The sequence below is a fragment of the Corvus kubaryi genome, unplaced genomic scaffold (assembly GCF_017639235.1).
Source record: "Corvus kubaryi isolate FWS band 111438036 unplaced genomic scaffold, C.kubaryi_AGA036_p1.0 37135, whole genome shotgun sequence".
NCBI lineage: Eukaryota > Metazoa > Chordata > Aves > Passeriformes > Corvidae > Corvus > Corvus kubaryi.
Genome location: NW_024581035.1, coordinates 363,452 through 389,070, shown reverse-complemented (window position 1 = coordinate 389,070; position 25,619 = coordinate 363,452). Strand labels below are relative to the sequence as shown.

General features: G+C 41.8%; 1 protein-coding gene across 1 annotated transcript in view; it reads left to right on the top strand.

Moving 5' to 3' along the window:
• The window catches only part of LOC121661321 (bifunctional heparan sulfate N-deacetylase/N-sulfotransferase 4), a 70,397-nt gene that overhangs the window by 19,811 nt on the left and 24,967 nt on the right, over positions 1 to 25,619 (top strand). The window contains exons 3-4 of the mRNA XM_042021361.1: positions 15,994 to 16,081; positions 20,733 to 20,887. Of these exons, the coding sequence (XP_041877295.1) occupies positions 15,994 to 16,081; positions 20,733 to 20,887 (243 nt within the window). The remainder of the gene's footprint in view (positions 1 to 15,993; positions 16,082 to 20,732; positions 20,888 to 25,619) is intronic.

Below are 25,619 nucleotides of genomic sequence, written 5' to 3'. Positions count from 1 at the left end.
AGTGGAGTTCTGGAGCTCTCACTTTTGGATGGTCTTGAAGTCTTTAAAAATGAATTTAAAGAGCAGCTGAGAGGCATTACATGAAAACTTTAATAATCTTTTTAAAAATGGGAGTGCCTGCTCCATTCTGCTTCATCAGAGATGACAGTTCATTCAATATTTGCCTTGTTCGGGTCTCTTGACTCACCCAGTTCTTAGTAATTTGAGTGTTGAATACTGCTCAAGTGCCTTGTCAAGACACATCAGACAAAATGTTTCGTACTTATTTTGTTTCAATAGGGCCTGTTCTTTCATTCAGAATTTCTGTACCAATGTAGTTAAAAACCACAATTCCCTTGCCACCAACAAAACATGTATTCTTCTCCTTGGCAACCTGATGGATTGACTGTCTGTCTGAGTACCCTCCCTGAATTACAATAGATTTGGGGTTCTCTTGTCTGCCAGGTTCCCACTGAAGATTAGGTGGTCTTGACAGTGTTTTATACAGTCTTGCCAGAAAACAGATTCTGGTGGCTCAAATTTTCTACCTCTTGAATTTATTAAACAGTTATGTCCCAAGCAAGATTTTCCTGAATGTTTGAAAACTAACTCACATTTAAAAATATAGAAATGGCAGGTTTTTCAGGTCAAATTCAGAGATTTCTAGTGCTCACACATCCTGCGCCAAGCACCACTGACTTGTGACACGTTCTTCTTCTACACTTGCACTGATTTTCTGGGTTTGTACTTATTTCTTGAATCCTTTCTCCAAAATAATTTTCAAGTCATAGGTTGCGTCATACTGGAGTATATTTCCAGGATACACGTGGTACTCTATTTAATTTAGCTTCACTTAGGGAATCCATAGGATCCAAAAAACACATCTGCTTTACATCCACCCCTCAAGAGACCTGCATTAACCTGACCTTTAAAACAACGCGTATTGGTTAAAAAGGAGCTCTAACAGTTGCTTCTGGCACAGAAAACAGCACTCTGAAATGATGGAATAGCCTTGTAGAAGGGCCAGGCAGTGCAGACTGCAAGAGCAGTCATAATTATTGCCTTAAAAGCACTTGATGCAGCAATAAACACATTACCAGGAACCCATCTATAACACAGCTCCTTCAGGAGCAGTGTTACTTAAGTGACTTTAAATACGCCTTTGTCATCCAAATGGGAGCAGGAGGAACACTTAGAGCAAAAGCTCAATTTAGCACCGTTGGCATTATTCAAATGATGTGCAAGTGGCAGTGCTCAGGAAAAGGGTGGATACAGGGAGGGACGGACAAACAGGTGAGGAATAGAGAAATTCTCCAAGAGAAAAGGAGAAAATTGAGACTTCAATTATTTAGCAATAATTAACTAGGCATTTTCTGTCCAGCTCTGTATCATAATGCAGCATAAAACCAAATATTTGACTATGTCTGGCTTCAAATCCCTAGATAGATTTGTCTGTCCATGCACCCCTATAGCTTTATCTACGTATCCTCACACAAATTAAATCTTAGGGTCTTTGTCTTTTCTATGAATATTGCCGAAGATCCCTTCACTTGCTGCTTTTACTTCCAATATTCTACACCTCCACCTGTCTTCTTCCCATGGAGGCAGAATAATCCAAGGGTTTTTAGGTAAGCGTTACCAAACCCCAGCTTATGCAGAGGGCACAGGAAGAGTCCAGCAAGAGCTGCACCCCAAACACTGAGCATGGTGTCCCTCTAAAGTGCCAAATTACCTTTAATTTGAGATGGACACACTCTGCTAATTGTCATTCCTGAAAGTAAACATCACATGCCAGCAGGTGGGACTTCCAAACTGCTAAATCATCATCAGCAGGTTATGGTACCTCAGAACAGAATAACCCTCAAGCCACACCTCCTGCTCCTGAAAATCTGCCTTTGGTCAACATCTGGGATGTGCCCATTGCTTCCTGTGAGCTGTGCATTCATCTGCAGGGACATTTAGGCATTCCCAAGGGGCTGCACAATCTTCATAAATGTCTCCTTTTCCTCTGGACATCTACAGAGTCCAAATACTGTTACAGAGACATCAGAGCAAATGACCTTCTGAGTCCATCGTTCAACAGGAGTTAGGCATAGCTTGGGAGAGTTGGAATGAGGCATGGGTGGCTTTCAGCAGAGTTTGTTGGAGAAGAGTGCTCTGCATACTTAAATAAAAATTATTTTCGATGGCTATTCATTCATCTCTCAAAAAAAGAAAGTGCAAAAATTGTTTTGCCTCATGGGGAATTCCAATATAAGCCTATTTGGTAATTTAAATATGTATTTTGTGTCAACAAAATTTCTAATGTTAAACATGGTAATTTATAGCTTAAGCAGTCACACCATTTTATAGCTAATATCTTATAAAAGTTAAGAATTTCTCTCCAGAAATGTCAGGGAGAAAACAAAACAATTTTTATTTAATTCCATTAAGAATTTAGTTTTCAAAAATTTACAAGAAAATGAAAGGATAAGCTATTGACAATTTCCCACAAACCAATGTATTGGCTAAAACACTCCGGGGCTTTCTGGGCAGCGTTTTTGTTCGTCAGGATTTGATTTACTGCAACACATTGCCTGCATTGGAGTGTTCTGACATCAAACTGCAGCATTTATCATTGATGAGGGGAGCATACAATAAGAAGCTCCCGTATTTCCAGTTGAGGCTGGCACAGAAGGCAGCAAGGCAGCCTGACAGCTTCTGTAAGAAACTAAAGTTCTCCCTTTTAGAGTCCAGAGTTTGCCTTCTTTAGGAAATAAAGCCATGGATTAAGTGGTTTTTTCCCCTTCAGAAGCACAAATTATAAATATCCTTTTCCAAGCCATGACAATTTCTCTAAATATTTGTAAACCTTGCTCTCCTCTGTGTTTTTGTTCCTTCTGCTAATTACCAGCACTATTTTAGTCTGCTGTTCACATTTTTCTTCCAGACAGCACCCAAACACAAGTGGGATCTGTGGTGTGATACACACTCAGCTTCTCTAACACATGACATCCCTGCTATTTTTAACACTTCTGATTGAAAAAGGCTGAATCCCTTTTCTCAGAGTTTAATTTTTTTAATTGATGTAGTCATTTAATTGGCATTTTAGCACTTAGTTTTGAAAGCCCACAAACTAAATCTCTTAAAATTGATACCACCTTCACAATCCTTTCTGACCAAGGTATGGAAAAATACAGAGGGTAGGATTTTAAGTTTTCCTTCCACCCTATTTGTTTAGCCATTTATCCTTACACTAAGTAAGTGGAAAATCCTTCTAAAATGGCAAAGTGGCAAGGCAGAGGAAAATGAAGTTTATATTCTTGTTACTTGATCAACTTGGATTGTACCAGTGAAACAGCTTCCTGTGGCAAAATGTTGATTTATGAAATGCAGAATGTTTCACGTGAATACGATTCAAACACAACTGTGTTTTGGCAGCTCATCTGCTGTGGCAGCCTAAAGGAAAAGGGGGCAGTTTGTAGAATATTAAAAAAAAAAATAAATTCCAAAGATCATAATTAAATGTAGCTTTGGAATTACTGATCTTCCAGAAATTAAAAAATGCAAATAACTCACACTTTGCTGAGACTTCTTTAATATGAGAATATCCCAGGAAATGGATATTTCAGGTTATTACTGCCTCTTCATTTTATGTAAAAGCCAGAATTATTAATGTAGTTTTTACATTACATATTAAATCTAAAATACCAACACTGAAGCAATTTCTACGAGCTGTCTCACTATTACACTTGAACTGCCTGGATTGAATCAGATTGAATTAAAGCCATGGGCTTCAGGACCTGTATGTTTTTCACCCCAAAACATCAGCTCTTCAGGTAAAAAGTGGTATAAAAAATGATGGAATTCACATTTCTGACAGGAGACTGTATTTGCCTGCCTTGCCCAAACCTCATGAAATATTGGCTCTTAAAGCTGTCACTGATTCTTGATAGCACAAGTGCTTTTTTGGAGACCCAGTTGTTTTAACAGGGCAAATCACGCGGGCAGCAGGTTGTACGTGGGGAAAAGCACCCTGGTGGAGAACAGGACAAGGGAAGGAGGCTCAAGGGATGAGGATCAAAGTGCTCTGTCCATTTTCCAGTAATATTTTAATCCCTGAGGGCTACAAAGACTGAAGACCTCCATTGTAATAATATTTACTGTAAGTTTTTCAGCAAATTAGCACAAATGTTTGGGAATTAATTGAATACACATGCATAAATAAGCATTAATCTATATGAATCTATAATTAATAGAGATTAAATACTCTATAACTGTATTAATTTAGGCGTAAGTGTGAACTGCTGAGGCTATGCTCTGCATGGTCAATAGTAATAATAATGACCATAATAATAATAATAATAGTAATAATAATGCATTACATTTTAAAAAGGTAGGTTAAATGCAGAATGTGAATTCTTTAATAAAAAAAGCTCTGCATGTGTCTTCCTAGTAACTTATCCCGAGATTTATGTGCATCATAAACAAATATGTCTGTGGTATTATAAAGTGCAATTCCACTGTATTTGTTATTAGGAAAGGGAATACAGTTTCCCATATGCTTTCACTGTTATTTCTGCTGTAACTGGGAACAGGCTGCCAGTACATTATCAGGAAATAAGAGCTACCCATCCCTGCTGTAAATATTCTGAGGTGAGTGTTAAAGACCAGAGGGGATTTCAGGCTGGAAACCTGTGCCTGTAGATCCCCATGTCTGCAAAAGACTGGAAAGAACCTGCTGTAGGATGGCTAAAACCAGCCTTCTTAAAGGCTTCTGCTCTTAAACTGCTCAAACCCACTGATACTCCACATACAGAAATACTCTGGGTTTAGTCATTTCAGTGGTGCCATCAGCCATGGGGTGTGCTGAACCCCTGCAGAGGAGAGAGGGGACAAAGAAGGGGGAATGCAGAGCCCACGGAAGAGCTTGAGGAGTAAGGAAGGTCTCCCACAGTGGAAAAATACCACCCAGCTTTCAGCTCTTTCTCATCTTACAGCTGCACATTATTTTCAGGATTGGGATGTACACCTTGTCCAACAGTCCTGTTTGGCTAGCAGAGCACTACCCAAGTAAAACCTGCCTCAGCAATTCAGTATTTGTGATTTTTGAACAGCTATTCCCATATAAAATAAAATTATTGCATTACCCCTTCAGCTGTGAGAGTAATAGAAGCTCTCACTTCAGAAATGAGTGGAAATTTAGTGTAACAACTGTAATTAAAAGCTTGATAGTTTGCTGAACATATTTTTCCCAGTTTAATGATCCAGTGTTACATGAATTCATGCTTTACGCTGCAAGTAGCTACAGCTTTGAATGGCAATATTGAGAGAGAAAAGAACAGCCTTTAATGATTAAGATTAAAAGCAACTAGATTTAAAAGTTAACTGCCTCAGTAATGCCACTTTCTGGCTGCCACCACAATGCATATGAATGGCTCTGAAATAGGAAACTGTTTTAAGCAAAACCCAAAACAAACCTTTCCCCCCAACCTTTCTGTGCTTCTTTTGTTTTTCGAGACAATGCTATGCAGGTATTTAATGTGCTGGTAGGATTGGCTCTCTCCCCTGTTCCCAAGTGCTAGAGACCTATTCACCATAAAGGTTCACAGGCAGTGCTCTCCTACATGTGAGAACAGAGAAAAGCCAGGAGTTTCAACTGTTATGAGACTTAGGAAAGGATCACAAACATCACAAACACTGATTTTTCACTGGATTATTATTGTCAGCCATTATTACTCTTGGAGAACATACTGCTCCTCTAGGGTCTGGGCTGAACCCTTCACCAAGAACTAATCCCTGGGGAAGGCTCCATACACCACGGGAATGTGTTCTCATACGAATGGTAAGTTGGGGAAGGGAATGAGAAATTTCAAAATTATGCTCCCATTCTCTTCCAAGCAGCCAAGAAAACATGTTGTAAAAGACATCAGTAACCACTCCCTGACAAAAAGATGCTTGTTAGAAATGTTCTCTTTCTCTTCCACATAATTCACCTCGTGCACTCAAGCACAGCATTTGTCCTGTGTAATTTAGAAAATCCGGGATGAGGAGCTCAAGGAGAACACAAGCATTCCTTCCTAACAAGAAATACTGCGGGTGCACAGTGCTCAGGGAAATCCAGTACATTCCAACACCAAAAAAGGCTGTTTGTCAGAAGCAGTTTTAGAAGCCCTAGGGATAAGTCTTCCCTGTCAAGAATGATTTAGCAGCATCTAGAAAGAGATGAGCTCCATCAGACTGGAGCAAATTCACCCAAAGCCTCTTTTTCTCTCTGGTGGCTGAAATTGCCTCCCAGACTCCTGGTGACGGGGCAAGGGAGCAGCTACTCTCCTTGCTTCAGCGTCTTTTCCAGAGCCTGGTGAGCCAGGTTATCATCCTCTTCCCTGCTCAGGGAGCTTGGGACCAGCTGCCTTGCTGTGGGCACTTAGGCGAGGTTCAGCTGGCAAAGTCAGCTAGAAGGGCTTCCTGTTAGCAGAAGTTCCCTTCCTAGGAAGTTACTGAAAGGCTTCATCGCTTTGCCGCAATTACATTGGACCACTTGAATTTCTCGAGGGTGCAGGTTTGAGGTTTTTGCCAATCTCTAGTCCAGAGTGATCTGAGGAAGAGCAGTACTTCAGTTTTGCTCTGAGTGTAATTTTTCCCACTTTTTGGAAAGGTGTGGTGATACTTTTGAACCCGAAACATTTCCTTTGACTGTTAGAGTGATTTGTTCTCAATTTGACCTGAAATTACATAGTTTTATGAAAAAGTAACCTACTGGAACTTCTGAAATGCTTGATTTCAAATGTGTCAGCCGCAGTTGGTGATCTGGATTGATTTTATTGGACAACATACTGGCTTTTCATGTTTCTATTCAAGAGAATTGAGCAGAAATGCAACATGGGCATTGCCGTTTTGCTTTGGATCTTCCAGCTTCCTCCTCTGGACAGCTCACTATGCTGTCGTCATGCTGGGAAGGATAATAAAGCAGTGATAAGCAAGAGGATTTTCTGGGATGGAGGGATTTTAAACCTGTCCTCGAGGACAATAAAGGTTTTAGCTCCCTCTGCTCTGAACCTGAAGGAGCAGAGGGTGGCAGAAGCACTCTGATCTCTGGTGAAAGAGATGTGGTGTAAAGCAAGAAGAGTTGCCTTGCAATACCCTTTTCATTCCACAGAAACATCCAATTCTAGTTATCAAAACACTGAAGCAAGCTCCCTGGATAATGGAAGACAGCATCACAAAGAAGGAAGAAGGGTCAAAGAAGTTAAGCTCTGCCAGACAAGTATCAAACATCTCAAAAATATTAAAAAGCAACCCTTAATCCTAGTGGTTTTTAAAGCACATCCTTACTCATCAAGATTTTGCAAACTGAAGGTTTCACAATAACTGAGGGAAACAGTACTCCAGACTTCCCTGGTTTCTGATTTTTATGGAGAGGGTGGGCAATGGACAGACTTGCATAGGGAAAAAAACCCCCAAACCTATGGAGGCACCGTCTTAAAGCCACAAGATACATCCATCATTGTGCCAACACGCCCAGTCTGAAACCTGAAGGACAGACCTCTGTTCAGAATATATCACCTGCTCCAATCTCTCCTTTATGATTGAATGTGTGCTGAAAAAAAAAGCTTAATTTCCCACCAAAAAGCATATACCTCAGTTAGTTTTTAAGCAGTAAATTTAAAACAGGAATTTGAGATTGCTGGTAGGTGTTCAGAATTTTGAGATAAATGTCCATGATGAGAACTTTAAGGAAGTTTTATTTTTGTGACAAGTTATCCAAGTGATTGATTTCCAAGGGCAGTAAAGGGATGGAAGACAACTCTGATTAAACCTCAGTAGATCCAAAACCATAAATTAAAGAAGATAAATAAGGTAGCCTCCATTAGTCTAGCCTTTAAATAATTTATAGCAAGTGAGTACCCACCTGTAACAGGTTGTAGACTTTTTTTGTAATTCTTTCTTTTTGCTTAAGGAAGCAAGTCTGAAGCACAAAAGCACAAGAAAAAGAAAGAATATACAACTCAACCAAAATGCAGTTGTTGGTGTTACTTGTCTTTTACCCTATATTTGTATTGTGCCAAGGAGAGGGAGACTTTGATCCTTTTTTTTCTTTTTGACATGGCCTAAACATGACCTGAGCTAACTAATGACCAAGTCTGGGTTTTATGTCAGTGACATGCAGCACAATGACTGACACCAGCACTGTTTCCTGCAAACAGGATCATGATGGCTCAACATGCATTTCTTACTAACATACTATTTTAGACCTTGATGTGGCCCCTGTAAAGCCTCAAGATGGTTTTGCCCTTCAGTACTTATTTTAGGGGTTAATTTTGTGATTGATCAGAGCTGAGGTGGGGGTTCTGCCACTGCCTTTCGGGCCTCTTTTTTGATAGCTCTACAGTGCAGTTGGAGGCAGGCAAACCTCACCTGCCTCGTGCAGATGTGGATATGGGGAAATATTGCACCTCTTCTGTATTTCACGGGGCTGTTGTGCTGGCCAGGCTGAACTGCAGCCGTAGGGAGCAGAGCCATTCAAATTAGAACAAGCATTCCTGATCATGTTGTTTCAAAAACTGGACCAATAATCCTTGATCTCCCGCTGGCAGATTGCCTTCGCCTGATTCCCCTGCCTGAAGAACCTTTCTTCAAGAGATTTCTTTTGCTGAAAATGCTTAAGCTTTTGAAAAGTCAGAACTGATAAGAAATAATCTCTAAGCCCCTTCACTGCTCTGCGCAAAGTGCCACCAGCTCCTGTCTCTGCTGCATGATCCTGCAGGGAGGGACCTGCTCAGCCCCGGGCTTGTGCCAGCCCCAGGCTTCTCCACAGCCCAGGGTATTGCCACCTGTGCTCAGCTTGGGCACATGCTAATTTTTCCCCTTCCAGGATTTGTCAGCAGATTTGGTTAGTGTTCCTAGAAAATCCTTCCGAATCAGTAATGATTGATACTGAAGACCCTCAGTGCTTTGCCAAAGAGGCTGTAAATCTTCTCAGTGGGTAAGGCTGACACAGAGCAGCAATCACTGCTGGCAGGCGACCACTGCAGCCATTCCCTGCTCCTGCAGCTCCAGCAGCAGGTCCTGTGGATGCCCCCAGCCAAGCCTAATGCCTTCGATCTTCCCCAGAATGGGAAGCAATTGCCTTTACTCATCTGTGTGGTCCCAGTTAAAATAAACCCTGCTTTTTATTCGTGCTCTTTATTTTCAGTTTATACTTTCTGCCCTGTTAGACTGCCCCCTTGCTCTTCATTTGAGCTTTTTGCTGCTAGATGCTCTAACAAGGCCAGGAATTGCTTTTTCCAAGAAGAGAGACCGAATTATCGCCATGGATATTTTATGTATCTGTGCACCTACACATCCGTGGTTGGTCAAGGTGCTCTCACTGCTGGGGTATCTGTGTCACACTCAGCATCATCTCTCTTCTAATACTAAATCAAAAGCCACCTCCTGAGTTCACAGGGATGTTATTCACCACTTAGTCATGAGTGAGTGGTGAATTGGGTGCACTATCAGCCCATTCATCTCCTTCAGCTGAAACTGGCTTAACCTCTACTGGGACAGATGCACTCCTCTGGCTCAAATTAAATGCAGGTAGACTCCTCACAGTTTTCTGACTTCAAGACAGAGTTAAAAAACAGCAGCAGAAGTACATCTGATAAACTGGGTATTCCACTCATGGAGGAAAAATCTTTTTTTTCCTCTTTGCAATAAACATACTACACAAATATGTGCAAATCATCACTTTTTTTCTTGCTTCAAGAAACCCACCTATCGTGTCTGACCTCACAAAGGCAGCTAACTCCAGGGAAATGCTGAACAGACTCAAGTAATAGCTCTACAATAAAAAATAGCTTTGCAGGCAGAGCTGGCTGTGTTCAGCCCCAGCCGAGAGCTCCCTATTAATTATTTATGTGGCACTGTGGATTAGCATGGCGCTTCACGGAAATAAATGCACAAGGAAATGCAGTCCCACCCCTTGTGAAGGCAGGGCCAAAGCCCTGCTTGCCCTGTTGGCTGTGCCCAGTGTTCTGCAGCCAGTACTGGGAGTGGCACCACTTGTGGGAAGGACTGGATGGAAAGTGTCTCTAGGTCTGTGAGGGTTGGCAGCTTCCCTCTGATCTAGCCCCTGCTGTTCCAGTCAGGTTTGGCATGGGGTATAGGGTGAGTGATTACAAAATTCCATCAAAGATTTGACTAACTCCAACCCCTAAACTCCTTTCAAACTCCAGCCAGTAAGTCAATAATGTGGATTCTTTCTGATTCCCACAGTCTGGTATTATCTGCTATAAGCATGGGAAGTGGGCTGAAATCCTCACCACACAGAAATCATCAACTCAGCTTCACTGGGATAATAAATTCCTCACCAAGTTGAGCTTTAACAAGTGCAGATACAGCTGAGTTGATTGTCCCCCCTTATGACAGAAATTTATGCTCCAATCTGAAAACTGAAAATAAAGAATTTGGAATCCTGGTCTTGCAGTGACCCCATCAGTGATGTCAGGCTAGACATCACTTCTTTACTGACAGCTTTTCTGTCAGAAAAAAGCAGTGGCTAGTTATTTCACACCTTCCTCACAGTCACTACTATGATTATAACTACTTTGTGGTATTCCTATCAATTCCAATTCCACTGGCTTTGAAAATTGCCAAGACCACAGCAGGCTTAGCCCGATTTTTTTTTTTTTTTTATCCTAGCACAGATTTCAGGGAGGGAGCAAGAGCGGGAAGAGGCAATCACAAAATCACATCCTGACAGCAGCTGCTTGCAGTGCAAAGAAACATTGCTGAAAGTACTCTTTGCTTTTTTTTCTTTCCCCAGCTGGAAATTTAGAGCAAAACTATAACTTTGTAGTTCTCCAACTTTCCACAGACCACCAGCAAATTGCTTCACAGAACAGCTTGGGAATGAACCTCAGGGCTATGTAGCTGCACAAGCATTAAGGACACGTGTTAGGGACAAAAAATGAATAAATGCATTAAAAGACTTCTTAGTATTATAACAAGTATATGCCATAGAAGCCTGAGAAAACAATTTCGATTGGAAGGGGTTTCTGGAGGTGATCTAATCTAAGCCCCAGCTCAAAGCAGAGGTAATGTCAAAGTTAGGTATGTGCAAATATTTGCACATATTTCCTATCTACAGTATATATAAATAAGTAGTATTGTGTATCTAGTGAGCATATACATATTTTATGCACACACACCAGAGAGCAGAAACCGGCAGCAGTGGAATCACTATCCAGCACTAGGATCTGCTCCCAAATGAATAATGACTTTGAGTAATGGCAAGTGAGCCTGTTTTTGACAAGATTCTCAGTCATATCCCTCAGAAAGTGATGGGACAGTGTAACCTCGGCCACGTACCCCTGGGATGCTGGGCACTGGTACGTCCTCCCATGCCAGAAGCACTTCCTCAAACGAGTCTGTGCAAGTAAAATAACTTGAGATAACAGCAAATTACAGATACACTGCAAAGCAGGAATATCTAGCTTCCCCTCCTTCCCCTGATCTCCCTACAGACTGAATGAAGAACTTACGTCCTTTCTCACTTGCCCCCCACACTGTGCATTCTTTTCAACAGGCTCTGTAGTAACTTGGGATGGTGTTTCCTTGGGCAGCTCTCCCTCATGGAATGCCCCAGAGGCTGGGTGCTCTGGGCACCACAACCACACAGATCCTGCCACAGAGACAGGAACCTCCAAGATCTGGAGGTTTTGCTGCTTCCCAAAACTTACATTCACAGCACTGCCTCTGGAAGGTCACATGTATGAGCAGGAGCCCTAATTAAATGCCAGGCTTTCTGCTCCACACTGGAGTAATGTTGAGTCCTGCAAATCTTGTGTCCCTCCTGTGCTTTTCCTGATGCTCTCAGTTTCTGGGAATGTCCCTGAGATATCTGCAAGTGTCAGGAATTTGGTTCTGTTTTGCAGAAATAGTCTTTAGAGGTGTCATAAAGACATTTTGACAGCTGCAGTTTTCAAGCTGAACAACGTCTGTGTTTCAGAGACTGTTAGCATTTTCCTCCACAACCAGACACTAAGTTCTCACCAGCTGATCTCACAGACACTGGTCCTCTCTTTCCCAAGAACCCTTCCTGTCTCTAATGCTATTACCTGCTGTGGAAGCAGCATGAAAAGCACATGAAATATATATAGAGATATATATATAGGTTAATAGAATGCTAGGAGGACAAGGATCTGTGTATTAATTCCCATAATTAATCCTTTTTTGGTTTAACTGAAGTTTCAGGGATCACCGGTCCCTGCCTGTGCATTTGCACACACACAAACCCACGTCTGCCTGTACCATCTGTCTCCCTACAAACAGCCCCAATATTGAGCCCCAATATTTGCCTCACTTTCCTCAATAAGAAATACAAGATTCCGTTGTGTCGGCTCAATCCGGCTGGCATCTGTTCCTCCTCACCCCCAACACCGTTGCACATGCAGGGAAGGGCTCATGCTTTAGCAGCTCTGTTGATCCACACAGACCTTTGGGTGAGGAGGAAAGCCTCTTTAATTACTTTGGCTGACTTTCAGGTTCTGTTTTGCCTTAACAATGTCTTCAGAAATCCAGTACCGCGTTTTAGCGTTGTTGTTGCCTAGCTTAGATTTGGAGTTTCGTTCCCCAGAGAGACACCTTCTACCTCAGCCTGGCCAGCCCATGCTTGGCATCAAAATCAGGACAAGTCGTTCATTTTCCTTCTCTAAGGATTTGATAACCTCTACACTTCCCTTAGCCAGAGGTGTTTTGACCTTTAATTAAAAGGAAAATTTGTTGTCTTCCACTCAGAAGGCAGCAAATAATGAACTCATTAAAATGAGGTTACTGTTCAGGCCTTAGAGCAATAAGAGCCAAAGTCTCATTAGCAGCTAACAATCCAGAACACAGCACATAAATAAACCTAATATGGCAGAGCAAAATGCCTTGGTGTATTAAATTTGAGCAGAATCAAATGTTTACAGTCAATGATGTCTGGGGCATGAAGTTTTAATGTACTTAATGAAGGAAAGCAAATTGCTTCCTATTAGGCATGAAATGTTCCTGCAGAAATCGCCCCAAAAAGTTTATTATGTAAATGAAGGATAGAGTTATAATTAACAAGGACATAGAAGGAAAATACCACTTCTTCCTAATAGATGCACCAATTATGAAGAATAGAGACACGGCAGCTTCAAATCTACAAAAGGTAATTACATGGATTAATGTAAAAGGCTGCTGAACGCAATATAACGAAGAAACTGTATCTTGTGGGTGTCACAGAGAAGCCTCACTGGCAAAGCAAAGAATCAATTAATAAAGTTAAATCTGTGAGTTTTGAGGGATTCCAGGCAATTAAGGGTTTGTATTTGAAAGAACAGCTTAGATTACCTTAAAAAAACCCCCAGTTTTTGCTTAGTCTGGCACAGTAACGTGCCTGTTCATCCACGTGCAGTGTCCTCCATGGTTCTTTCCTTGGAAAGTGATAATTATTAAGTATGATCTATTTAACTGTCCAAAAATAAACACCTGTGGGTTCAACAGGGAATGCCGGTTGTATTTCCACAGGCATGCAGTGGGGACAGGGATGCGATAGGGACCACTGAGCCCACAGGGAAGGGAGGATTCCTGTGGAACAGGGGACAGCAGGCAGGACCAGGCAGAGTGGGAATAGTGTGGCACACGGCCTTGGAAAGAGAACAGTTTTCCAGCTGTTAAAATTCAATAGCCCTTCTCCATCCTGCAGAACCTTCCGAATAAAATAAAATAAATACCTTCTGCCTCACGTGCAAATCCCAGGAAGGTTTATGGCACTGGGTGCCAGGGATGTGCAGCCTCTCCACCCTTTTGTGAAAGACAGGGAAGGCAGACCCTAATCACCTAAAGAATTTTTTCATGTTAAGGGTGTGGAAGACATTACTTCCCTTCCCCCAAACAGACAAGCTGTGACAAAGTAAGTTTGGACTGGCCTAGCTGACAAGATCTTCTTAGTGTTAAAAAGAGAGGAGGTCATGACAACAAAATTTAGCAGCATATTATATAAATTAATATGCATATATGGAGATTGAAATGGCAAAAAAAGTCTTTAGGACCAAGCCAAATCCAGTTTGAGCGACAGATTTGCCCTTTAGACAGAGGAAAATGCTTGACACACTGCAGGTTCCAGGATTTACATCTTAATCCTCGCTCTGTGTTTTTAATGAGACCTCTCTGGGCTGGAAGGCTCCTGCCTATCCTGCAGCTCTGTCATCTTAATTGAGATGTGAGGGGAGCAGGAGAGAGGAGCCCAGGTGATGAAATGATGTTTGTTTTGTGCCCCTTCTTGTGCTATATGTTAAGCGATGATAATTTCTCAAGATGTTCTTCCCTCAAAGGAAAATTAAATTGATTTTGCTCAGCCCATCAGTCTTTCTCAACATATCTAAAATGCTCTAGATAGTTTGGAAAACTACATTCTAAAATATAATGACTCAGATTCTATGCTTCTGACTTTAATGGTGTCAATTTAGTGCCAGTTTTTACCAGCTGGGGATTTTCCTCAGTGTCTCAGCTAACAGTGGTGTTCATCTCTGAGGTTTTACATTTTAGTGAACATTTACTTGTTATATATTATGTAAATATAGTCCCCCATGTGAAATTGTCACAGGATTGAAATAATCAACTTACTAAATGGCTGGCAAGATAGGCTGGAAACCACACAGCTACCTTAATATTTAATGCTAAAGCACAAGACTTACTGTCATAAGATTACTTTATTTCCTTTAGTAAGGAAAGGAATTTGCTTGGTGACTGTTGCAGCTGATAAACACTATCTCTGTTTTACATCTTCCTTGCCACACAATGTATTTTTCTCTTTAAAAAAACAAGGCAGTTGCACACTGCCTGAAAGTCTCCTGTATTACACTCACACACCTCAGATGCTGAAACCCTGGTTTCATCCTTTATCCTGCACTGGAGATACTTTTGGTTTATGGTCCCAGGCAGGGGTGCTGGTTGTTGCTTAAATTAGATCAAAGAACTATCTTCCTGCAACATTAAGTGAAATTATGACCATAAAAACTGTAATTTTTTCAAATGAAGGACAACATTAGCTGGACTGGGTGTGTGTGTGCAAACCACTGCAATCATTTTATCTTTGAACTCTGCAGGAACATGAAGGCCCAATCAATAGAAGTGTTATTAATAGATGATAGGAAGAGTTCTCTAGAGCCACATAATGGAGACACGGAAAATTGATGAAAACAGAGTTTATAACCCATTCAGCATTGGCAAGGCCAATAGGGAGATAAATGCACTCCCCATCTCACATGCACCTCACTCAAATTCCATGGGCTGGGGATCCGAAGCAGATCTGTGCACAAGGACCAGCTCTAGAAGCAGTGCAGAGCTAACAACCAATAAGTAAGCATAGATAGCTCACACAGGCTTAACCATTCTCTCTTTCCCTAGTAGCTGGAAATATGTCCACAACAAAAATTGGACAAGTGGCCAAGACTACCTATTTCTGCTACAAGCAACACCCTTTCATTCCATTTCATTTACAGTGGCCTTATCTTAGCTTGGAGGAGAGAATAAACATTAAATTAAAAATTCATTTATGACACGGACACTGCTTCTACCATAGGTCAGCACTGAAGCTTTGCTCATTGACACTTAAGCCTGAATTTGCTATTCAGACACAGCCCAAAATGTTCCAGCAGGTAAGTAAATCCCAACGTCTTCATGCCTGGATGGCGAGTAGTAGTCCTAATTTTATTTTGGGTTTTAAGCACATGGTATCAAGCTTCACTAATAACCCAGAGCATGGGTGACTTAGTAATCAGTATATTGCTGCCTCTGAGTGGATGGATCTGAGTCCTACCATAGATCACTGCCCCGATGGATATATGCTGGGCCAAGCCACAGAACCATCACCTCCCTTGTGTACTTAGGCACCATCACTACCTTTTCTAGGCCATCGAGCTCTGATGGAACAAATTAAGCTCTCTGTAATAGTCTTATAAAAACGGATGAGCCCGAAATAACATTAACTTTTCTAAATGCATCTTAATTTCTTATTTATTTCAGGCTTTACTAGAGACTCAAAATTTACTGCGCACTCAGGTTGCAAATTTTACCTTCAACCTTGGATTTTCAGGAAAATTTTACCACACAGGTAAGAAGGAACTTTGTGCTCTCAGGTAGCTGCAGTTAAATAGGTGACAGAATTTTAAATCTAGCTTTAAACATTCCCTTTCTAAATAACCCAGTGACTCAGTGGAGCAGTGGGAAATAAGCGTTCCACCATTTCAGTGTCTAATTCAGCGTACAAAGGGTAAAGACACACTATGGGTGAGCTGCTCAGGTACAACAAGGATACCCTTGGTGTTTTCCTGAAAGACGTGTGGTGGTAAATCTCAGGTTTATAAAGGAGGCAAAGTAGCTGCAGAGATCTCTCTAATTCCACAGGAGACAGGACAACACGGAAGACGGAGTAAGGTTTTTCGGTATGATGAAATATAAAAGATTGGGAAAATCATGTCTCAGAACCTCTGAGGAGGCAGAAGCATTTCAATGGGATGCATAAGATTTTGTTATGTCTGTTATGTACCTTGTTTGAAGGTAATCTGTCTCAGGGATCTGCAAATCAGGAGGGATGATAAAAGGAAAGCATAACGAAAAGGAATTTTTACCGAAACCCTGCCCTTTCCACACTCTGTGCAGTAACAAGCTGCACACTTGCACTGTGCTTCTGTGGAAGATGAGGCACTTCCACATCTGCTCCTCCTCCTCATGACTCCTTTCTCATTTTTGCTCCATTTCTCCACAGCACAACCCCCCCCCCCTTTTAAAATTTTTTTCTTTTCCTCCTCTTTTGCCTTCCCCATTGCTGCACCTTCACTCAGGCTTCCCTCTGCTGCCTCTGAGCCGTGCTGCTCCCTAGTACTGCTGAAGCAAGAAAAGACTCCCTGCAAGGGAGAACCTCCTGTCCTTCTTTCCAAACCCCATACCCTTCCCACCCCTGGAGACCAGCTCCAAAATCCTCAGCTGTCAGCCTATTCAGCCACACTCACTGAGTGATACCAGGGAAACTTATGGAGCAGAGGAGGAGGCAGCAAGAGGATGGGAGGGTGAGTTTAAAACCTAGGAATGATGCAGTCTCTGCTTTCCTAGACCCTGAGGCGGCTGTGGAGTAAGGCAGGTCACCCTGGCAGAAGGGAGATGAGGAAGCCTCTGAGGAATGAGTAGAGAGAAGGCAACCAAAAGGATCTATTTGTATCACTGTCACTAAGTCCAGGCCGTTTTCCCTTTGTGCAAGCACTTAATGCTGAGCAACTGCTGCCCAGGAAACCTCATGGACGAAAGATACAGGCTGGAGAGCCTGGGGAAAATAAGAGGCAGAGAGAGATGGAATTACCTGCCTGGAGTCATATAACAAGGTAGTGGCAGACCTGTGGTCAGAGAGCAGCTCTGGAAACAGAACTACAGCGTTCTCCTCACTTCATCCTGACCTGCCTGTGTTGTTACTCCTTCTGGAGATTAATTGGACATGCGTGTAACACAGCAAAACAAACAAAAGCAGCTCGAGGCTCTGAGCTGCTCTAAAGCAGGAAGCTGCTTGGTTGTGGCCATCTCCAGAGCAGAGCTGGTATCAGTCATTCGTGTCCTCTGTGAGGTAAGGTGATCCATGGAGTAGAGGAGATGGAGAAGGAGATGGTTTTCTTATTAATATTATGACATAGTGGGCAGTGGCTGGCAGAAAACATGCAGCCTTTGTGAAAAACCCACTCCCTGACCTGCCACTATTTTTCCTTCCTTCCTTCATCCCAACACCCTCCACATTGTCACAGGGTTTCTGATACAAGGCTGACCAATTTCAGAGTTGCTACTGCTGTAGAGAGAGAAAAGAGGAGGATGTGCACGTGTCCATCCTCCTAAGGCTCTCGAGGCTCCCCAAAACAGCTCAGAACTACTTCCCGAGGTGAAGCGTGCCCTTGGCTCCGTTAAGGGCCTGGATGCAGCCGGGTTTTTAACGGAGCACTTCATTTATAGGGTGGGGATGGCCCTTTGGCGCCTCAGCTTAGTGGAAAGGTTTTGGCATACTCCCCACACAATATGCACTTTTTTGACTCATTATAAATAAAGCATGGAAAGGTGCTCTTTAATTACTGTACACATGGCTTGCTGACCCACGGAGGCTTTTGCTATCGGATATTCAATGTGTTTTATTAGTGCACTGCAGCTGCTGTGCCTTATTGACTTCCTTAGTGTGGGATTGTGCTTTCCTTTCCAAAACCTGGATCATTTTAAAACTACAGCAGGGAGATGAGTGTGGGGACGTGTTGGCAGATGAAACAGTTACATGTTTCCATGGAAAGATGCTGCTGACCCATCGAATATTGCAGTACATCAGGACACATCACCTGGTAGACTCTGCACTGTATTAACACCATTAACAAAAAGAACGAGCAGACCCTGTTAGTTCTGCAACTTTTCACTTGTTCATGCTGCAGCAATTGAAATTAAGACAGCCTCAGAGTTTGTATATAAGATGCACAAGAATATTGGTAGTAGCTTCCAGTTTAGCTTCAGCTTTGAACTCCAAAGAGACTCTAAGTTATGGTTATAGTTTTAAAAATGGGATTAATTATTATGCACAAAAAACCTTTGAATTACTACCTGTGTAAAGTGCACCCTGCATCTCAAAGCAGACACATGCTCACCCTGTTTATAGGTTTTACGCATTTTTCAGATTTAAATGAAGAAAGCTACAGAAAGAATGTTGGTTGTAAAAGAAGTTAAAACCCCAAAATCCCTTGTTTAGCCCCCAATACTCTGAATAAGGGGTTGGGCAAAAAATTTTTAAACAATATAAACAACCACCAAATGCTCCATTAAAACTTTGCATGAGTGTTCTTTGAAATAACACTATCTAAGAATTCATAAAACCAAACAACATTCTTTTCCAAGATTTGCAAGAAAAAATAACCTCATAAGCAATGCCACCACCTTAGGTTAAACTTCCAACCTTTCTGCCTCCCCCCTGGCATTACAGGATGGGGTTATACTTCTTTAAAATGGAAAGCATTATGCTTCATCTTGTTTAATTTTTGTTACATTAAAAGAAGTGCAAAGTTTGATTAGTTGTATATCTAAATTTACAGAGAAATTAGTAGGATTTATTTCAAGAACCACACTCTACTTCAAAAATTAATAAGGCACTAAATTATACTTTGACCTAAATCTACTCTGGTTGTAGTTCTTCATGTTTTTCAAACACTCACTTTTATCCTCTTCATCACTAACTTTGGCTTATCCTCAGTTGCCTCACAAACTCCATTTTCTCCCTCCTCTGTCCTATTTTGAAACCTGTGTTAAGTTTCTTCCCTTGCCTGTGCCTGAGTGACTGCAGGTGAAGCACATAGCCCAAAACCAAGCCAGCAGTCATTCCAAAAATGCAGGGCACAGAGGGAGCAGCCGTCAAGCCTTTCTTTTCAGTATGGAATTCCCTAGTAAACAGGGTTGTTTTCTTTTTCCAGTAGCACTCCCATCAGTGGGAGCAGCTTCCTTAGAACTTGCAGAGTGCTACAAAGAGGGGAGCAAGGGGACTCAGTGACTCTGGGAGAAAGTTACAAAGTACTGCTCTCCTTGTGTAGTGGCATTCTTCAAAAACCACTGCAGAAATGGAAAATAAAAGCCAAGAGCTGAAGTGCAGGCACTGAACAGGCATCTCTGGATGTTCCTGCCAAGTAAGCAGTGGCATCCGTGGAGCATTTGCTTCCAGTGAGTTTTGCAAAACATTAAAAGGCCTGTAAGAAGACAGGATTTCTATGTTTGCATCTGGAGACTGATTTTGGCAATTATTTCTTAGACTGAAGCAAAAAAAACCCCATTCAAATGGCAGAGAACACGGAGGAAAGCTTCTAAAAAACAAATGTTGTTGGGTAGTTTGAGGGTGAAGCTACTGGGATGTCACTTTGCCTTTCCAGGCTGGAAAAGCAGGGCAGACATGTGTCCACAGATGGTAGGAACAGCACTGTGTCCTCTCTCAAATGGAAGGTTTCCTTTGTTCCAGCCACACATCCTCACTTCTGCCTGAAGCAGATGCCCTTCACTAACACAGGAGGTTTTATTTGGTTTACTTTAAGATTAAATCTGACCAAAATTGAATACTGAACCCTAAGAAACATTTGGAAGCCTTTTGCCATTAGAGCTTCATGCTTTCCACCTAATTATATTTTGAAATTTGTTTCACACTTTACCAGAAATTATCAGATTTCAATTAACGAAGGCTAATAAAGTCGTAGTTACGAGGAGGATGGAGGGGTGGCATTGATAAGATTTCATTTTTATCCATATGTTGCCTTTAGAGAGAAAGTATTTTGTATTTAACAGCAACATTATTATGAGGACAAAATGGAAAATAACTGATATATACTGAACCTTTTCTTAATACTCATTGAATGTCTTCATTTGTCCAGCTTTCAAAAGACCTGGCAACCAGCATTAGTATTCCTGACACTGTTGTGTCACGTTAAATCCAAGCTGCCAGGTTATGGGCATGAAAAGATAGCGTGACATTAAATTAAAGCAAAGAGAGAAAACGTGGGGGGTGGGGGGGGTGGTTTTTCAGATCCCATATGTTAAAAAAAAATTCTTACTGCTTATATGTAACATTCCCATAGTTTATAAACATAACAGTAACACAGTGAGACACTCAGGCCAAAGACAGTAGGGTTTTTGGCAGCCTCTTCTGTGTTTAAAAAACAATTATGGGCCTTTTTCACTTTTCTAGTATCTTTTTTCTCCCTTTCTTCCCTCTGCAGGGACTGAGGAGGAGGATGAGGGCGATGACCTGCTGCTGAGATCTGTGGATGAGTTCTGGTGGTTTCCCCACATGTGGAGTCACATGCAGCCACACCTCTTCCACAATGAGTCCTCACTGGTGGAGCAGATGATCCTCAACAAAGAGTTTGCAATTGTGAGTAGAAGTTCCCAAGAGATTTACTAGGATGCCTTCACTACCATGGGCATGCTTTCTGCACTGGTTTTATGCTTGTCAATACAATACCTATATACTTCCTCAGGTATGCAAACAGAGGCAGTGAGGTTAGAAACTCACCTGAACCCAGCCTTTTTGTGACTCAAATGGAATTTGGTCTTAGCCTTTCCAGGCTTTCTGGAGAGAGAGCAGTCCTTCCCCAAGCATCCTGGCAAGACCATAGGGATCAGAATCAGTGAAAACACAGCAAATACCAGCTGGCATTCTAAGCTTTAAGAAGCAGTTTGTACACCACCTTCCTAAAGTCTGCTGCAAACATCCTCAGGAAGGCAGGGAGGAATTTGCAGTGAACCCTAAACCTTGTATATGGTTTGGTTTGGGAGAAATCTTGATGCTGACAGAGCCAACATGTGAAGCTACTGGATTTCACTGTGCCTTTTTTAAATGACCTGCTCGAAATATGCTCTTGATATAGCTAACCTCTTGCTAATATTGATAGATAATGGTGCTCTCCTTTTCCTCGTGCTCTTGACTTCCAAGAGCCATCCTCCCCACCTTGCCCACAGAGCTCACAGTACTTGTGCTATTTACAGCCCTTTCAGGGTAATTCTGCTGCCTTATTGAGCACGACAAAGAGAACCTGAAATCTATAACTGCTGGCTTTGGAAAAGGCACTGTGTGGTCTCTGGTGAGGCACAGAAATGCCAAGCAACCAGAGCCACTCACAGAAGCAGAGGGACACAGTGGGGCTTTCTCAGCTGCTTTGGGAACAGCAATCCCAGCCCTTCCCAGCTCCAAAAGGCCAGGCCCCTTCCTCCCATCCCTGACACGAGCCAAGGCACATCAGGAGAAAGGCGGAGGCAGACGCCTGAACAAGCAGTTGGAAGCAATTTATTCTCTTGTTTATGAAAATATTTTCCTAACAACCTTTAAAGAAAATTAATTAAAAATGGCTTAACTGTTTACTCGTTACGCCAGACTTCCCCACTTCCCATCTCCTGCTTGGCAGGATGACTTCTTTTCCTTTCTACAGTTCTGCTTCTCTGTCAGCCTCGTTCCTGGCACAGCCTGTTCATGCCTTTTGTGTAGCCTGGCCCAGAGATCCATACAGAGCTGAGATTTTAAATGCAAGAGTAATTTTTTAAACAATCCATATCTCAAGAATACACAGCCCCTTCATCTTTAAACCGACAGGGAAATTCTCCTAGTATTTTCAGGAAACATGAAGTCGTCCAGGTCAAGCCACCTTTGGGAGTAAAATCTATAGCACAGCCTGAAAACAGAGCTGGTAATGGAATCTGTTTGTAACTTCAACTCCAGAAAGATAAAGTCCGTGTCCTGAAGGGTAGAGACTCCTTAGGGTGCCTATAAATAAGGAGCTGATGTCAGTGAAAAGCTGCTGTTATTACACTTTTATTTCCTGCTAACACTTGGACAGGGGTTATATGAACCCTTTGACCTTGAATCTATATGAGCTGTACAATTTACTTAGGAGAACATTCCTTTTCGAAAGCCTTCCTCTGAAATTCTCTCTTGTGGGAGAAATTTATCTTCCCGATATGACAGCCTTCCTGATAGCTATCAGAGAGGTCCCAGCCATGACTTCAGAGTGGGTTTGATTCCTCCCTGGCTTTCTCATCCTCAGCATCATGTCTTATTTGAGAAAAAAACTCCCTGTTCTGCAGCTGCACTACTCCGAGCCCTCCAAGTTAAAGCAAACCTCTTTCCATTATTCTTTGATTTCACAATGTGGATCCAGATTTAAATTTGACATCTGGAACAATGCATAGAAGATTTGCTTGCTGTTACACGTTTTGTTTGTTGTCCACTATCTTTATTGAATATTATACTCAGGAGAACACAGCTTGATGCTGGTGCCATTTTCTCTTGCATTTCTCATTTATTGACCACATCTCCCCACATCCTGTTTTGGCTGCAGATGGAGGTGATACCTTGTGTCAGCTTCTGCAAGGAAAGCTGCAGTAATTATTTGGAAGTGTGATCACATTAATTCTTCACCTAATACGCTATTTCTTTGTTCACTTTTTTTAAACATGGCTAAGAAAGTAACAGGGTCTTCAGGAAGGCAGAGCACATCATTATATCCAAGAACAAAAGTCAAGGTGGCTTAAGATCCCAAATAACACACTGAAGTTCTATGTATTAAGACCTGTTGGCTCCCCTGGCAGAGAGATAAAAGCCTTGGCTCTGTTTCCTATGGCTTTATCCACACCTCCTAACAATGCTCTGTAAAATGGGAGCTTACAATTGCAGCTGCCTCAAACAGCTCTGTCACAACACACAGAACAAACATCAAGTTCTGTACACACAGAACTAATTCCTAATTAGGTATCTAATAGCCTTGATTTCAGTGCAGATATAGACACCTCTGTACATGTGGGGCTTAGTAAAAATCAACAGCCTTCAAAGGATTCCCCTCCACATGCATTGCTTGTGAACCAGGGGAGTGCCTTCGACCAGAGCCCTCCAAATTGTTCTATCAATCACTGAGATATTTATCATTTCCACTGTTTCATGCCTACATGGTGAGAGGAAGAAACTCCCATCTTGCATAAATGTCATTGTCCCACCACTCTGGATCTGGCAGGCAGCAGGGGATGCTTGGCCTGGCAAACTCCCTATCCATGTGTACCTGAGTAACAGGCCCCACAGCTGCCCCATCCATAGTCCCATTCCCAAAGTCCTCACTGCCAAATCTCTCATTAACATTGAGATCCTCAGCCTCAGAGGAACAAGAGACAGAGATTTTAACTGTGGTAAAGTAAGTCGCAGGCTACCCAGAGCTTTGCTATCCCAATGCTATCCTTATTTATGTAAATATGGATGGTGTGTTCCAGAGCCTGCCTAAGGAAATGGGAAACTACAATTATTTTGATTATCAGTTGGGTTTGAGTTGATTGTGTTTTGTGGTTTGCGTTTTTTCTTTATCAGACAATCCCAAAACCCTTTAAAGACACTAATCAACAAAACCTCAGATTAAATTTTACAAACAGATACTTCTTCAAGTATTATTCTCCTTGTTTATAGGCAATGCAATGGATACAAAGAGAGACAAAAAATTGCTCAAGCAGAAGTCTCTGATAGCATATACTCCAAAAATCAAGCAAACCAAGTTTTCCCTGCCATCAATAACAAGATATTCCTCCTCTCCCTTTTGTACAGCCTTATCTGACAAAAACAAGTAGAATGTATCTAATCCAAAGCCTGTAGCTCTTTATTTCATCCCTTGATTTGTTTGCTCAGTGATTATCTTCTGTGCTCATTTGAGTACAGAGCCCAAAGCACAGTGGAGACAGGGCAAAAACTGTCACTGACTCTACAAGGCAGCTGTGAGCTGATAGGAAGAAGAAAGATATAAAACTAAATAAATCAATTGAGAACCTGTCTGGCAGCACTCCTTGGCTCCCACCTTCTGCTTATAACAAGCTGCAGATGCACATCAGCACTTCCTCTGCCTGAAACTCATGAGCTGCCCAAACCACAGATACACCATGAGCTTTTAATACACCAATTAAATACCAACAATATGAGGCCCAGTGACCACATAGCTAAGGCAAAGTATCTACATGTGATGAAAAGAGTCTAATTTGTCCCATTATTAATACCCTGTTAATGTGGGGAAGGAGAGATGCCCACTGGAGATTGCCTCTAAAAATGGGCTGTAAGTATAGGGATAACATCATCCTGTGCAGCAGGATGAGATTCATTCTGCCTCACCTTGTTTTCTCCTGAAGTACTCATTTGCTGCATCACCTACTATCAGACAAAGCCAAAAGGTTTGGCAAACTTAGCTGAGGTTGTATTTAGCTTTTTCATCTAATAAAAGCCTTCATACCTGCACTTTGACTGTGTGAAAAGATCTACATAAAATTTTTTAAATTAAATGTTCGCCTTCTTATTTTCTCTGACAATGGCCAATCATAGCTATTTTCCAAACTAAACAAAAAAGCACAAGTTTTGAAATGAAGAAAAAAGCCAATGTACATTTTGAATGAAAAATCAGGAAATTGTTCCTTAGAATAGATAAGAAAATATGCTCAGTACAGGTATTTCTCATATCTTGACACACCAGGATACTTCTCCTTTAACACATGAGTTTTCACTCCCAAAGTAAGTCTAATTACAAAATGAGAGGAAAAGAAGAAAAGAGCAACAGAAAATTACTGCAAGGGGGCACACAGTATTTAATCTTCCCAGGTAAACTGCAAATAGAACTGCCCAAAGAAAACACAATTATTTGTTAGTTGTTTCTTCTTAAATCCATATTGGATATCTGAGTGCCTGATGTATCTGTGTGATGAACTATGTAGTGTGCAGGTTTTACTCAGAGGCCAATTTGCTTCTCTGTTGAGAACTCATAAAAGCTGCCTTATTTTATTTGTGAATGGCAGATGACCATTTCAGCATTCTGTTGCTATGGCAATTCCAGCATCAAATAGTAGGGAGATAAACAGGATCTTACGCGTATTCATCCAGATCCTTTCTTTGGGATATGTCATCCAGAGCAGTGCTCATCACCAGCCTCAGGGCACATTCACCTTACATCTCTGTTTCTGTGTACTCCCTTCCTCACATTTGGGGCAGGTTTGTGCATTCCAGCTGCGACAGGATATTCAGGTTAACAGTTGGACAGACTGAGCATCACAGACCTCTCAGGCATGGCAGTAAATGGCCAGATTTAAAGAAATCT